Genomic DNA, 11,540 nt, shown 5'->3' with positions numbered 1-11,540 from the left:
AGGCAAACATTTTAAAATCTCCAATATTTGACAAAACTATTCTTGTTTATTATGTACTTGTACCTCAAGAAGTAAGTCATTACATTTCCCAGGAACACCCTGAATTAGAACCGCTTACTCTAATTCAGACTTTAAGAACGGCTAAATCAATAAATTGTCTTCTGCTGGATGTTGTTTGATTGTATAAATATTTCACACACAATTAAAACATCAGAAACCATCATCACACATATTTTGTTTCTTTTTTTTTAATAATAATTCATCTACAAAACGTTATTAATATCACTTGATGCCTTACCTGTCACGGAAAGCACATATCCAATATTGCAACAGAACATATAAAAAGTACAAACAAAATGCATTTGTTTAAAAGTAAACATTAGTTTAGTTTGGTCTGAGTTGTTAAATGCTAATCTTATGTATATTATATATGGTTTTTGTGTAAAGTGATACTATATAGACATTATCAGTTGTTTAATTATTGTGTTACTTATCCACAAACATTAACAAATCTCTTCCACACAGCCTTTGTACCATACACATACAAGTCAAAATATTTTTTTGTAACACTTGACATCATCTTAATTTTTTACATTGTGCTTCAGTTGGTCTGGTTAGCTACATAATTTAGTTGTCTCATAATCCATCGAGTTTGGTAACTTTTCATTAAACGTTTCCAAAGATGAATGTATTCGAACCACTTCACTTGTTGTTAGCTTCAGTCTGTGCCGCAACAGACAGGAGAAAAGGTCCAAGCGTTGCTGGCCGGGTGGAGAAAGTCTATTTACACGGTCTCTTATCTCTAGTAGTTGTAAAAGAGCAGAATCCTGTGATCCCTGAGTGTAGGGGTAATCCAGTTGCAAAATTAAATCTCGAATTGCTTCCGGGTCAAAGTGCATGCTATAACCAAACACCTGAATGCCATTGATTTTCATGTATCCCAAGTTCCTTGATGGGTCACTAAATTCCAAAGGCTCGTAATAAATACTGTCATTACCATTGGCACTGGGCACCTTGATACGACTCCTCAGGTAGATGTGAATAGTTTCAAAAAAGGTTTTCCATTTGTTCCCGAGAGATAATGTCCAGTTGTAACACTCCAATGGCAGGTCAATCTTAGTCCGTTCCCATTTGGGGTAACCGTTCTCATTTATAGGCATAAACCAACTTTCCGAGTGACTTCCTCCAAAAGGATTGATGTATAAAGCTAAAACAGGCTCCAAAGTACTGTTTTTTGTAAGGCAAATCTGAATTGAGAGACCCAAAAGCATGTGCACAAGGTTGGATTTATATTTGTTGCTTTTTAAAGTGAGGAGCATCCTCTTACGCCATGAAGGATCAAACCAGCTGTTCAGGCGAATATCATTGCTGATGAAGATGGCGTGGACTTCAAGTCTTCGGTCAGATTTTTGCAACAGGTATTTCATTTCTAGATCCTGCAAATCAGTCTCAAACCCCAAATAGTTCTCTGTAGAATCTGCAACCTCAGGTTTGCATGTTCCCTGGCTCAACATATAGCCTGAGTTGCAGTTTCCGCACCGCGTGAGGTTGTCAGTAGCACAAGATGCACAGGCTTGCCCTTCTCCTATTGTGCAAGGAATTGAAACTTGACAGGAAATGTGATCGTAAGGGCAAATGCAGCTCCGTGTTTCTTCACAAAAAACTCCCACTTGGTTATTCTCAGAGCAGTAAAGCAACGACTGAATGTAATTTAACCAGAAGGTCTGTGACCTGAAAATGACAAATAAAAAAGGAAAACACAGTTATCTCCAAGCATGCTTTTCCTTCTCTTTTCTATTACAATTTCTAATCAATATTAATTTTGCTTCACTCATTACTATCTGGTAAATTAATTAAATAAAAATATCTCAAATACAGCATGAGCTGTTGATTCTGATTAATATGGTGCAATGTGACAGTGTGACATGGTGGAAATAAATGCCTCTGCCAAGAAGTCATTATAGATCTGTTATACATCTATAAGATGAAGTTTATAGCAATTATGTGTGGAGACATTTATTTTCACCATGTCACACTGCCATACTACACCACATTCATCAGAACCAGTTGTGTGGATTAAGATCTTTGTGGGGGTACAAAAGGCCACCAGCCAAAGTGGACAGCAGTTCACCTGACTTTCTCAAAAAGAAAGAACAGAGGGAAGAGCAAAGGAAGAATCATTGATTTTATAGTTAAACAAAAGACCAAAAATGCCTGAACTAAACTATTAAAGACTTATATTTGCAAAGCAGTTCTATAGTTCTGTGTTCATTGAAACACTAAATACAGAAACACAATTATTAAAAACTGGTGAAAATATTAAATTGGCATAAAACAATGTACAGTGGGAAAAAATATACAAACCTTTTGGAATTACTTGGCTTTCTGCATTAAATGGTCATAAAATTTGATCTGATCTTCATCTGAGTCACAGGTATAGATAAACACGTTTAAACTAACCACACTCGAACAATTGTAATCTTTCCTGTCTTTATTGAACACACTCCTCAAACATTCACTGCATGCTGTGCAAAGGGTAAGTGTATCCTTGGATTTAATAACTGGTTGAACCTTCTTTGGATGCAATAACTTCACACAAGCACTTCAGGTATCAATGGAGCAGACCTGCACTATATTTATTAGTGATGAGCAACCTTCACAGTGTTCACTTCACCTCGAGTTCGGAGAAATCACTAATATCGCTAAATTTGGAAAAATGCATTGATGTAAATTGGGAAGGACTAACTGAACTAAATTTGACTGAATTATAAGGGTGCAATTATCTGAGGGCTAGGGAAACATCTGCCAACTATACTGGACAAAAAGATGACCTGAGCTGTTCAGCACTAGTGCCAACCACTACACCACTGTCTACGTGATTAAAGAAGAACGAAAACAGTCAGACGCTGTAAGAGTCAATCTTAGAAAGTTAATGCTTAAGTTTAAATTCATATAAGTGCTTAATTTGAATATAATGTAATTTTCTCGGGCGGCTCGGTGGCACAGTGGTAGTGCTGCTGCCTCGCAGTAAGGAGACCTGGGTTTGCTTCCCGGGTCCTCCCCGCCTGAAATTTGCATGTTCTTCCTGTGTCTGCGTGGGTTTCCTCCGGGAGCTTCGGTTTCCTCCCACAGTCCAAAGGCATGCAGGTTAGGTGCATTGCCGATCGTAAATTGTGCTTTGTGTGTGTGTGCGTGCCCTGCCCAGGGATTGTTTCCTGCCTTGCAGCAGACCCCTGTGACTCTGTAGTTAGGATATAGCGGGTTGGATAATGGATGGATGGAATTTTCTCATAGCTATAGTTTATGGTATAGCATTTCACCCCCTGTAAGTTGATGTTTAAACCTTCTTGGATATACCTGTAATACAGAGTGTTAATTAAGCCAGTTAAGAAATGGTCTCATTGCTAACATCGACTGTTATGCATAATTGCAGTTTGGCCTACAGTTTTCTGACTGTTTAGAAATGATTTGACTATATGATGAAACTTAAAATGAAACCAGATAAATAAGCCTTAAACAGAATTTTACTAAAACTTTTAAAACTAAGATATTTAGTCTGTGGAATTATTTCAAAACATGTCACACTATTGCCTGAATCTTATGAAGCAAACTAAAAACTGCAGAACTTTGGTAATTTTGGATAAACGTAGCTACAGATGCACAATTATATATTTCATCAAAACAAAGCGGAAATGCCAAAATTGTAGTCAAAAGTGTGAAAAAAATATGTACTGTAGGTCTTTAGAAGGCAGACAATTCAATATGGCGTGTCATGACTGAAGTTGCTGGTTCTATTTTTTTAAATCAAGCTGACGGCTCTCTAACCTCTGTTCTGATGCTTTGCACTTCTATCAAAAACATGGAAACATCTTGTAAACAGTAATAGATCTTCCAGTGTTATTATTACTTCTTAGATTCTCCAGTGTTCGGGGGGTGGGGTCATCAAGCCCCTTCAAGGTTTGCTTTTATCTCCATGTGGCTAATTAGGTATGCATAGTGCATATGCCTCCTTCTCTTATACTGACATGGAAGATCAACCTGCACATTTGGCGACAATCAGAGGTAACTTGTTATTTATGCTGTATATGTTTCATAAAAATAAAATTTTGAGAACTGACATTATTTACTTATCTGTTCTACCACTAATTAAATCCCACAGAGTCTATAATGCAAATAATCAGCATTGTATCCCTGAACTGCAGTCCCATCCAATGCTGGTCTATTACAGCTCCAGGAGATGTCGTGCTGGCCTTGCAAAGCAGTGTGGGACACTGGGGAAAAATGTTCTTGCAAACTGGCCGAATAATCAGTAAATAATTTGAACACGAATGCAGAATATTTCATGCGAATAATGCCTTGGTGAAATTTGCTGATGAACAATAGTGTTCCTAAGGACTTTTGGACCATTTACAGTATCCTCACATAACTACTTTAGCTCAGCTATGATGTCTTGTGTGAACAGCTCTCTTTTGTATGCATCTCATTTGGGTTAAGACCTGGGAAGTAGCCGGGCCACTCAAAAAAGCCATTGAAGTTAAGGGTCATTGTCCTGCTGCATCATCCAACTTCTACTGAGCCTTAGCTGCTACATGGCCACCTTGACATTACCCTGTAGGACACCTTGATAAATTTAATTTTTGATGAGTAGCTGCTCAGGCCAAGAGTCAGCAAAGCTGCCCCAAATCATGCTGCTCCCTTCACCATACTTCATCGCTAGGATGATGTTTTCATGTTGGTGCCCTTTCAATGCTATACCTATGTCTGTGTAACAACACTTACTTCTGTGTTTCATTCCCAAACAATTCAACCTTACTTCCATCAGTCTACAAAACATTTTACCAATAATATTGTGGAGTGTCAAAATGGTCTTTGGTAAACATCAGGCATTCTTAGACAAGATTTCCTATTACAGTTTTTCTCAATTGCTAAAACACTAAAACCCATTGGCTGAATAAAGTTCTCAGTTGCCTGACCTCATTTAGCTAATTGTGCAGTCTGTTGTCAATACCTTAAACCATTTCACATGGTAAAACACAATATGCAGATCTTACTTAGACTTTTCAGCAAAACTCTAAACACATTCTCATTCTCAAAACACATTCTACAATCTAATGCACACGTCGTCCATACTGGTAAACACAAGTAGCAACGCTAAAAACACAATTAGAGAAAACATGTCATTGATTGAACACAACCACTCAAAATTGATGTCACCTGTTTCAAATGATGTGACACAACCAATATAAGCCAGTTCAGAGAGCAAACAGGTTGTTGAAGGTAGAAAGGAGAAAATCTGAGCATGGATAGAAGAAACAATGTGAGAGGACAAGTGCGTATGCGAGGTGGGCGAGGAGGAGGAGGAGGAGGAGGAGAAGGAGGACGACGACAGGAAAAAGGAAGAGGGCGAGGAAGAGGAAGAAGAGGAGGGCGAGGAAGAGGAGGAGGGTGGCAAGGAAGAGGAGGAGGAAGACAAAGAGTGGAAATATCTGATGAAATTCGAGCAACAGTCATAGACCATGTTCTTGTCCATGGACTGACAATGAGGGAAGCAGGACTAAGAGTGCAACCCAATTTGAGCCGATTTTCTGTGCCCACCATAGTAAGGACGTTCAGAGAAGAGAACAGGTACAGTATACTACTCTATTTTTGTAATTGCAAATTTACTGTACTAAACTATATGCAACTGTTTCAAAAGACATTTGTAAAGTTCATCACTGTATGTATAGTACTGCATGAATATTTGTTGTAACTGCACATCTACTCTTTGTAGAATGGTAAGGCTGCCACATGCAGGTGGAAGGATGGCTTTATTCACTCAAGAGCAAGAGGCCGTTATAGTGGGCATGGTCCTTCAAGATAATGTAATATGACCAGGAACGAGTGATACAAGACAACACACACTTCCAGGGAATCAACAGTGTGAGCATTTCCACAATTGACCGTGTCCTCCATCGTAACAGGATGCGAATGAAACAAGTATACAAAGTACCCTTTGAGCGCAACTCACCAAGGGTGAAAGAACTGCGAGCTCAGTATGTGCAAGTAAGTGTACATTCAGAAACATTTACTGTAATCCAGATTTTCTACAGTACTAACACATACTATGTGAATGACATTACTCTTCAGTACATACAATGTATGTGAATCAGAAGTGCATACAGTAGGCTTAATTGTACTCTACAGTATAGCTCTGTCTCTGTATGACTTACAAAATTCTAAATGCAGTATATTGTATTTCTACACAGACAATATTTGACTTGGAATCCTTGGACAAACCCCATGACTTCATCTTTGTAAATGAAGCAGGCTTCAATCTAACAAAGAGGAGACGGAGAGGCCGAAACATCATTGGACAGCGGGCCATTGTTGAAGTCCCTGGTCAACAAGGTGGCAATGTCACCATCTGTGCTGCTATTAGCAACCATGGTGTTCTACATCACTATGTTACACTCGGGCCATATAACACCCAGCACCTTCTAAGATTTATTGCCAATCTAAGAGAGATTTTATTTTGCAGGTTCAATACCATTAGGGTCAAGAGCTAAATGAGAATCCCATTCCCACCTATGTGATAGTGTGGGACAATGTCAGTTTCCACCGAGCTGCTCCGATAAGGGAATGGTTTAACATCAATGAGCAGTTTATGAACTTGCACCTCCCTCCATACTCGCCTTTCCTGAATCCGATTGAGGAGTTTTTCTCCTCTTGGAGATGGAAAGTGTATAATAGACAACCCTACACCAGAGTAAGTCTTCTGCAAGCCATGGATTTAGCTTGTGGTGATATAGGTGAGGAATCATGTCAGGGCTGGATACGGCACACAAGAGGCTTCTTCCCCCTTTGCCTCAGGAGGGACAATATTGCTTGTGATGTTGACAAAGTGCTCTGGCCTAACCCAGCCCAAAGACGAGAAGAAGCAAATTGATCACGTTTACTCCTTTGATTTTTGTCCCTTTTAGTATTGTATACTGTAGTACAGTGCATTGTATGCTGTTTATTCTACAATACAAAACATTGAGATTAAAATTTGCTTCTCCCTGAGAACTATATGTTTTGAACAATGTGTTTTCTGTTTTTTGTTGTATTGTTTACTGACTGCTTGACAGTGTATATCATTTTGATCCCTTTGTTTTTGATTTGAGAGCAGTGCTTGATTTTGAAAACAGGTAAAACTGTTTTTAGGCGAAAGTTTCATTTTGCAAGAGGAGTCAGAGGTTTTGTAAATAGTGCTTGAAGATAATGTTTTGCATTTAATGGTTTCAGAAAATGGAACAAGGTTTCAGAAATTGTGTTTTAGCAATTGAGAAAAACTGTAAATCCACAGCTTCCAGAACCTACAATGTGAAACACAAAGAAAATAATAATACCTCTGTTTTCCGAAATTTTCGCCTTCTTTTAAAATCAATCCTAACAGAAATATTGTTTTTTTCTTGTAATTTGTTATTTTTACTTGTGTTTTCTTTTTGAAGAAATTAATTTGTCTTCACATGTTTTATGCCCCTGTTTTGTTTTCTGTGGGCTCTGACATTTTGGGGTGTGATTCTTTACAGATGCCGTGAGGAAAGTTGAATGGGTGCAATGCAAGTCATCACCATTGCAAACGTGTAATGGTCACCACTGCCTGTTTGTCCGAGATTGTGGATACGATTTATCAGAACTTTAGAGTCTGCTTTTCTTTTGTGCTTCTGGTTTTTGATTTATTTGCTGTGGAATTTTGACTGTGAAGTTTTTTTGCCCTGACATATCATTTATTTTTGATATTTTTTTAGTTTTGATCTGTTAATTCTCCTTGTCCCTTTTTTAATTATTTTACTCTCCTTCAGAATAAGTTTATTTCAATGCATTTCTCTGCTTGTAGTTTGTGTATAGATATTCTGTAATTCCATATTTAACTTAAAATGACTCTTTTCACTCAAGACCCTTATTTGAAACTACACTTGTAAGGCTCCATTTCAATACTATACTGTACTTATCTGTTTTATCCTGTGTTGGGTCATTTTCTTGTTTGTTCGACGACCATTTCCACAACATATTTACAGTTTTAAATTCAACTGCAGTAAAAATCCGTGTAAAGCAATCCTAGGGTTGAACTGAACTTGTTCTTAGTCTGGTTGCAAGGGCTCTGAGATTTGTTTGTACTAATTAGCATGAACGGCAGGGGACTGTGCATCTTTTTCAATTAATCAGATTAGTAAACTAAAACAGAAGCCACGTTAAACTATAATTATGATTTTGCCTGTTTAGTGTTTATATTTAACCTAATTGTCCTGACAAATTAATATTAGCTTTTAGCTTACAAGCTGCATTTAGCCTAAAATATACAGGATGAAGGTAGGTGGTAACTAATGAGATACCCAAATGCAATTAATCACAAAACAGATGAGAATGTAAGTTTGAAGTGCAGCACTACTGTATTATTGTGATTTTTATTTCTTTTGTTTTATAAGATACTCCAAGCAGGAAAACACACATTGTTTTACGAAATGTTACAAAATATATCATCTAGTGACCAGTTAAGGTTAACTTTCATTTTTAACAGAACTGGAAATTTAACTTCTGCAATAGTTTGAGAAAAAAAATATTATTGCACTGACCTTCAAAGCATTTAATTTCTACTAATAAATAATCCCATTTAAATGCATTATTTATAAGTATCTCTTTTGTTAACACACATATTTAATAAACTTCATTATTAATAAATATGGGACCACAGTTAAACAACTGTACTTAAACATTACTAAAATTTTCCCAGCAACAGATGCATATGGCGTCTTTACATAAGGTTGTCTTTATTATTTTTGAGTTTATAAATCCTCTTGTCTTTAGTGACCGTTTCTGGCAATATCAAGCACAAGGCAGTAACTATCCTTAGTTGGGGCACCAGTTGATCACAGATTGCTGTCATACATCCATGCTCACTAATGCCACGCTTGTATAGACCCATCAAATAATTTACTATAACTGGAAAGTTTTTGGGATGCGGAAAGAAAATGACTACCATGTGGAAAACACCCACAGACACGGGGAAAACATGCAACTTTCCACAGTAAGTGGTTGGGTGAAGAATCATACCATGGCTAGTAAAATATGAAGCAGATGCAAGATGGTAACCCAGCACTGTACACTGCCACTAGTTGAAATGGTTACATTTGTGGGAAATGTAGTGCTATACATTTCTGTAATACACTTTCTGAAAAGGCTTTATATTGTTCTAATTATTACACTGTATTTACACCATAGTTAGTACTGTGTAATGAGGCTTTATTACAATCTACTTGATGAGTGGGCCTTGCGGAGCTCGTTTCGTTGTGAGTTCTTTTCAATTAATTCATAATGGAATGATTAATCATTTAGATTTTATTTGGTGATATGCAAGATAAAAATGTTTTCTCTAAGGCAAATATATATATATATATATTTGCATACTGTATAAATATATATATACAGTATATATATACGGAAGAGAAGGTCTGTGATACGGTTTGCATATTTGCAGCTGGAGATCCACAAAGGGAGAAAAAATGAATCACGTATAATAAAGTAGTTTTTATTCCTGAGCTTTCATCAGAGGATAATGCTTAGACTTACAAGAATCAAAGGCAATATATAGCAAAAATTACGTGGGGAGGTGGCTAAGTCAGTGTGAACAGGAAGAAGGGGGGATTATTGGGTGTAAAGTTTAGTTTATTACGAACATGTTCTTCTTAAGTTTGCATAGATGGATTTATGTCCAAGTGTCTGTTGATGGTGTTATTTGATAACCAAGATTCAGCCAGCTCTCTGGCACTTTTAGTACTGGCTTTAAATTTTACTTGTACATTGTCCCAGTTAAATGTATGTCCCGTTGATTTAGTGTGCGTATACGTCAATGATCGTGAGTCCTTTCTTCTGAGGGCATTGCGGTGTTCCTGTATATGTGTTGCGATTCTTTTTGATGTTTGTCCTATGTATTCCGCTGAGCAAGAACTGCATGGAATGCTATAAACTGCATTTTGTGTTTCTGCTGTCAATTTCTTGTATTTAGCATTGAAGAGGACCATGTACAGATTGTTCGTGGGTTTGTGTGCTATTCTGACGCCTGACCTGCACCTTCAGACACCTTGTGGTGATAAGGGAGTGAGTGCCAGGTGGGGTGAGGTTTCTGATTCAAGTCGATTGTTTACTGAGTTTTTTGCCATCTTGAGCGTAAGCTTCGATTAATGAATGTTTTTGAGTATCCATCTGAAGTGAAAAGACGGAAGAGATAGCGTCTTTCATTCATTTTTGTCTCCTTCGTATTACAATGGGTGTGGACTCTTATATAAATAATTATTTAAACAAGGTTAAGAAATAATAGATGCATGAGAACATCAGCAGATTTTTATAGATATGACTGGGAAATAGTCGCAACATCCCAGCTGATTGCATTTGGATCCGTTGACTCCATAAAATGCATTACAGTCAACCCAGGATGGAAGAAATGAACTTAAGTTCTATCTATCTATCTATCTATCTATCTATCTATCTATCTATCTATCTATCTATCTATCTATCTATCTATCTATCTATCTATCTATCTGTCTATCTATCTATCTATCTATCTAGAGATGAGCTTTTTAGGTTTACTGGATTAATCTGTTGTGAGGGAATGTGGGTCTATCTATCTGTATATCTTATAATGGTGCAATGATGTTTTAAGTGTCCCTGAGGGCTACAGAAGTGTCTACCAACTATGTTAGACTGATTGTTATGGGCAAAAATATGATCAGAGCTGTGAAGCTGCAGTGCTAACCATTATACCACTGTGCCTCAAAACAGCAAAAGATGCCAATGAAATGATAACCACAAACAAAACATAAGAAATGGCCACAAACCAGCAATAACTAAAAATATGCATCACTGCATTCACAGAGTTCCAAACCTGGGGCGCACATCAGCCATGTGACAAAGTGGCAGTGTGAGACTGGGTTGTTCCATTGTTTGAAGTCACAGCACCAGGTGCAGCTGCACTTCTTTTTTGTATCAGATGGTTGTGCAGATGCTTTGCACTTTTTTTCTCCCATGAACAAGACAAAAATGCCTGGTAGACAGTAATTAACATTTCATTATTATTTCACAGGGGGAGGTGGAGGACGGCTCTTTTTAGATGATAGCTTCTGCACGTGGCTAATTATGCATGATCATTAGTCATGTGGCACTGCACAGGGATCAGTGTTATATATCCAACGGCAGTACTCATAATATTCATATTATGGTCAGATAATTTACCTATCAAATGACACTACTGCAAGTTTTTTTTTTTTTGTTTGGATTGCAGGCTGGAGTAGTGTTCGGGTGGTGACATCTTTCATTCTCAAAGCAACTCCCCCACAATCAAACAGTACACATACATGAAAGTTCTACGCATGACTGCCGCAGCTTTATGAGGTCTCGCTGGCTTCACAAAGCATCATGGGTCTCTGGGAGAAAAAAATGTTTGCCTCAGCTGAACACATGGAAACATTTCAGGAAAACATTCGGCAAACAAGGTCACCAGTGAAATATGTATTTTAGCTGTGAAA

The 11,540-nt window shown here is 37.6% G+C and overlaps 1 protein-coding gene across 1 annotated transcript in view; it reads right to left on the bottom strand.

Moving 5' to 3' along the window:
* Positions 1-267: 267 nt before the first annotated feature.
* LOC120514865 (BMP/retinoic acid-inducible neural-specific protein 3-like) overlaps positions 268-11,540 on the bottom strand; it is a 472,658-nt gene continuing 461,385 nt past the window's right edge. The window contains exon 8 of the mRNA XM_039735477.1: positions 268-1,731. Coding sequence (XP_039591411.1) covers positions 615-1,731 — 1,117 coding nt within the window. The 3' untranslated portion in view covers positions 268-614. The remainder of the gene's footprint in view (positions 1,732-11,540) is intronic.

Source organism: Polypterus senegalus, chromosome 14 (genome assembly GCF_016835505.1).
Source record: "Polypterus senegalus isolate Bchr_013 chromosome 14, ASM1683550v1, whole genome shotgun sequence".
NCBI classification, from domain to species: domain Eukaryota; kingdom Metazoa; phylum Chordata; class Cladistia; order Polypteriformes; family Polypteridae; genus Polypterus; species Polypterus senegalus.
This window is presented reverse-complemented; position numbering and strand designations above follow the sequence as displayed.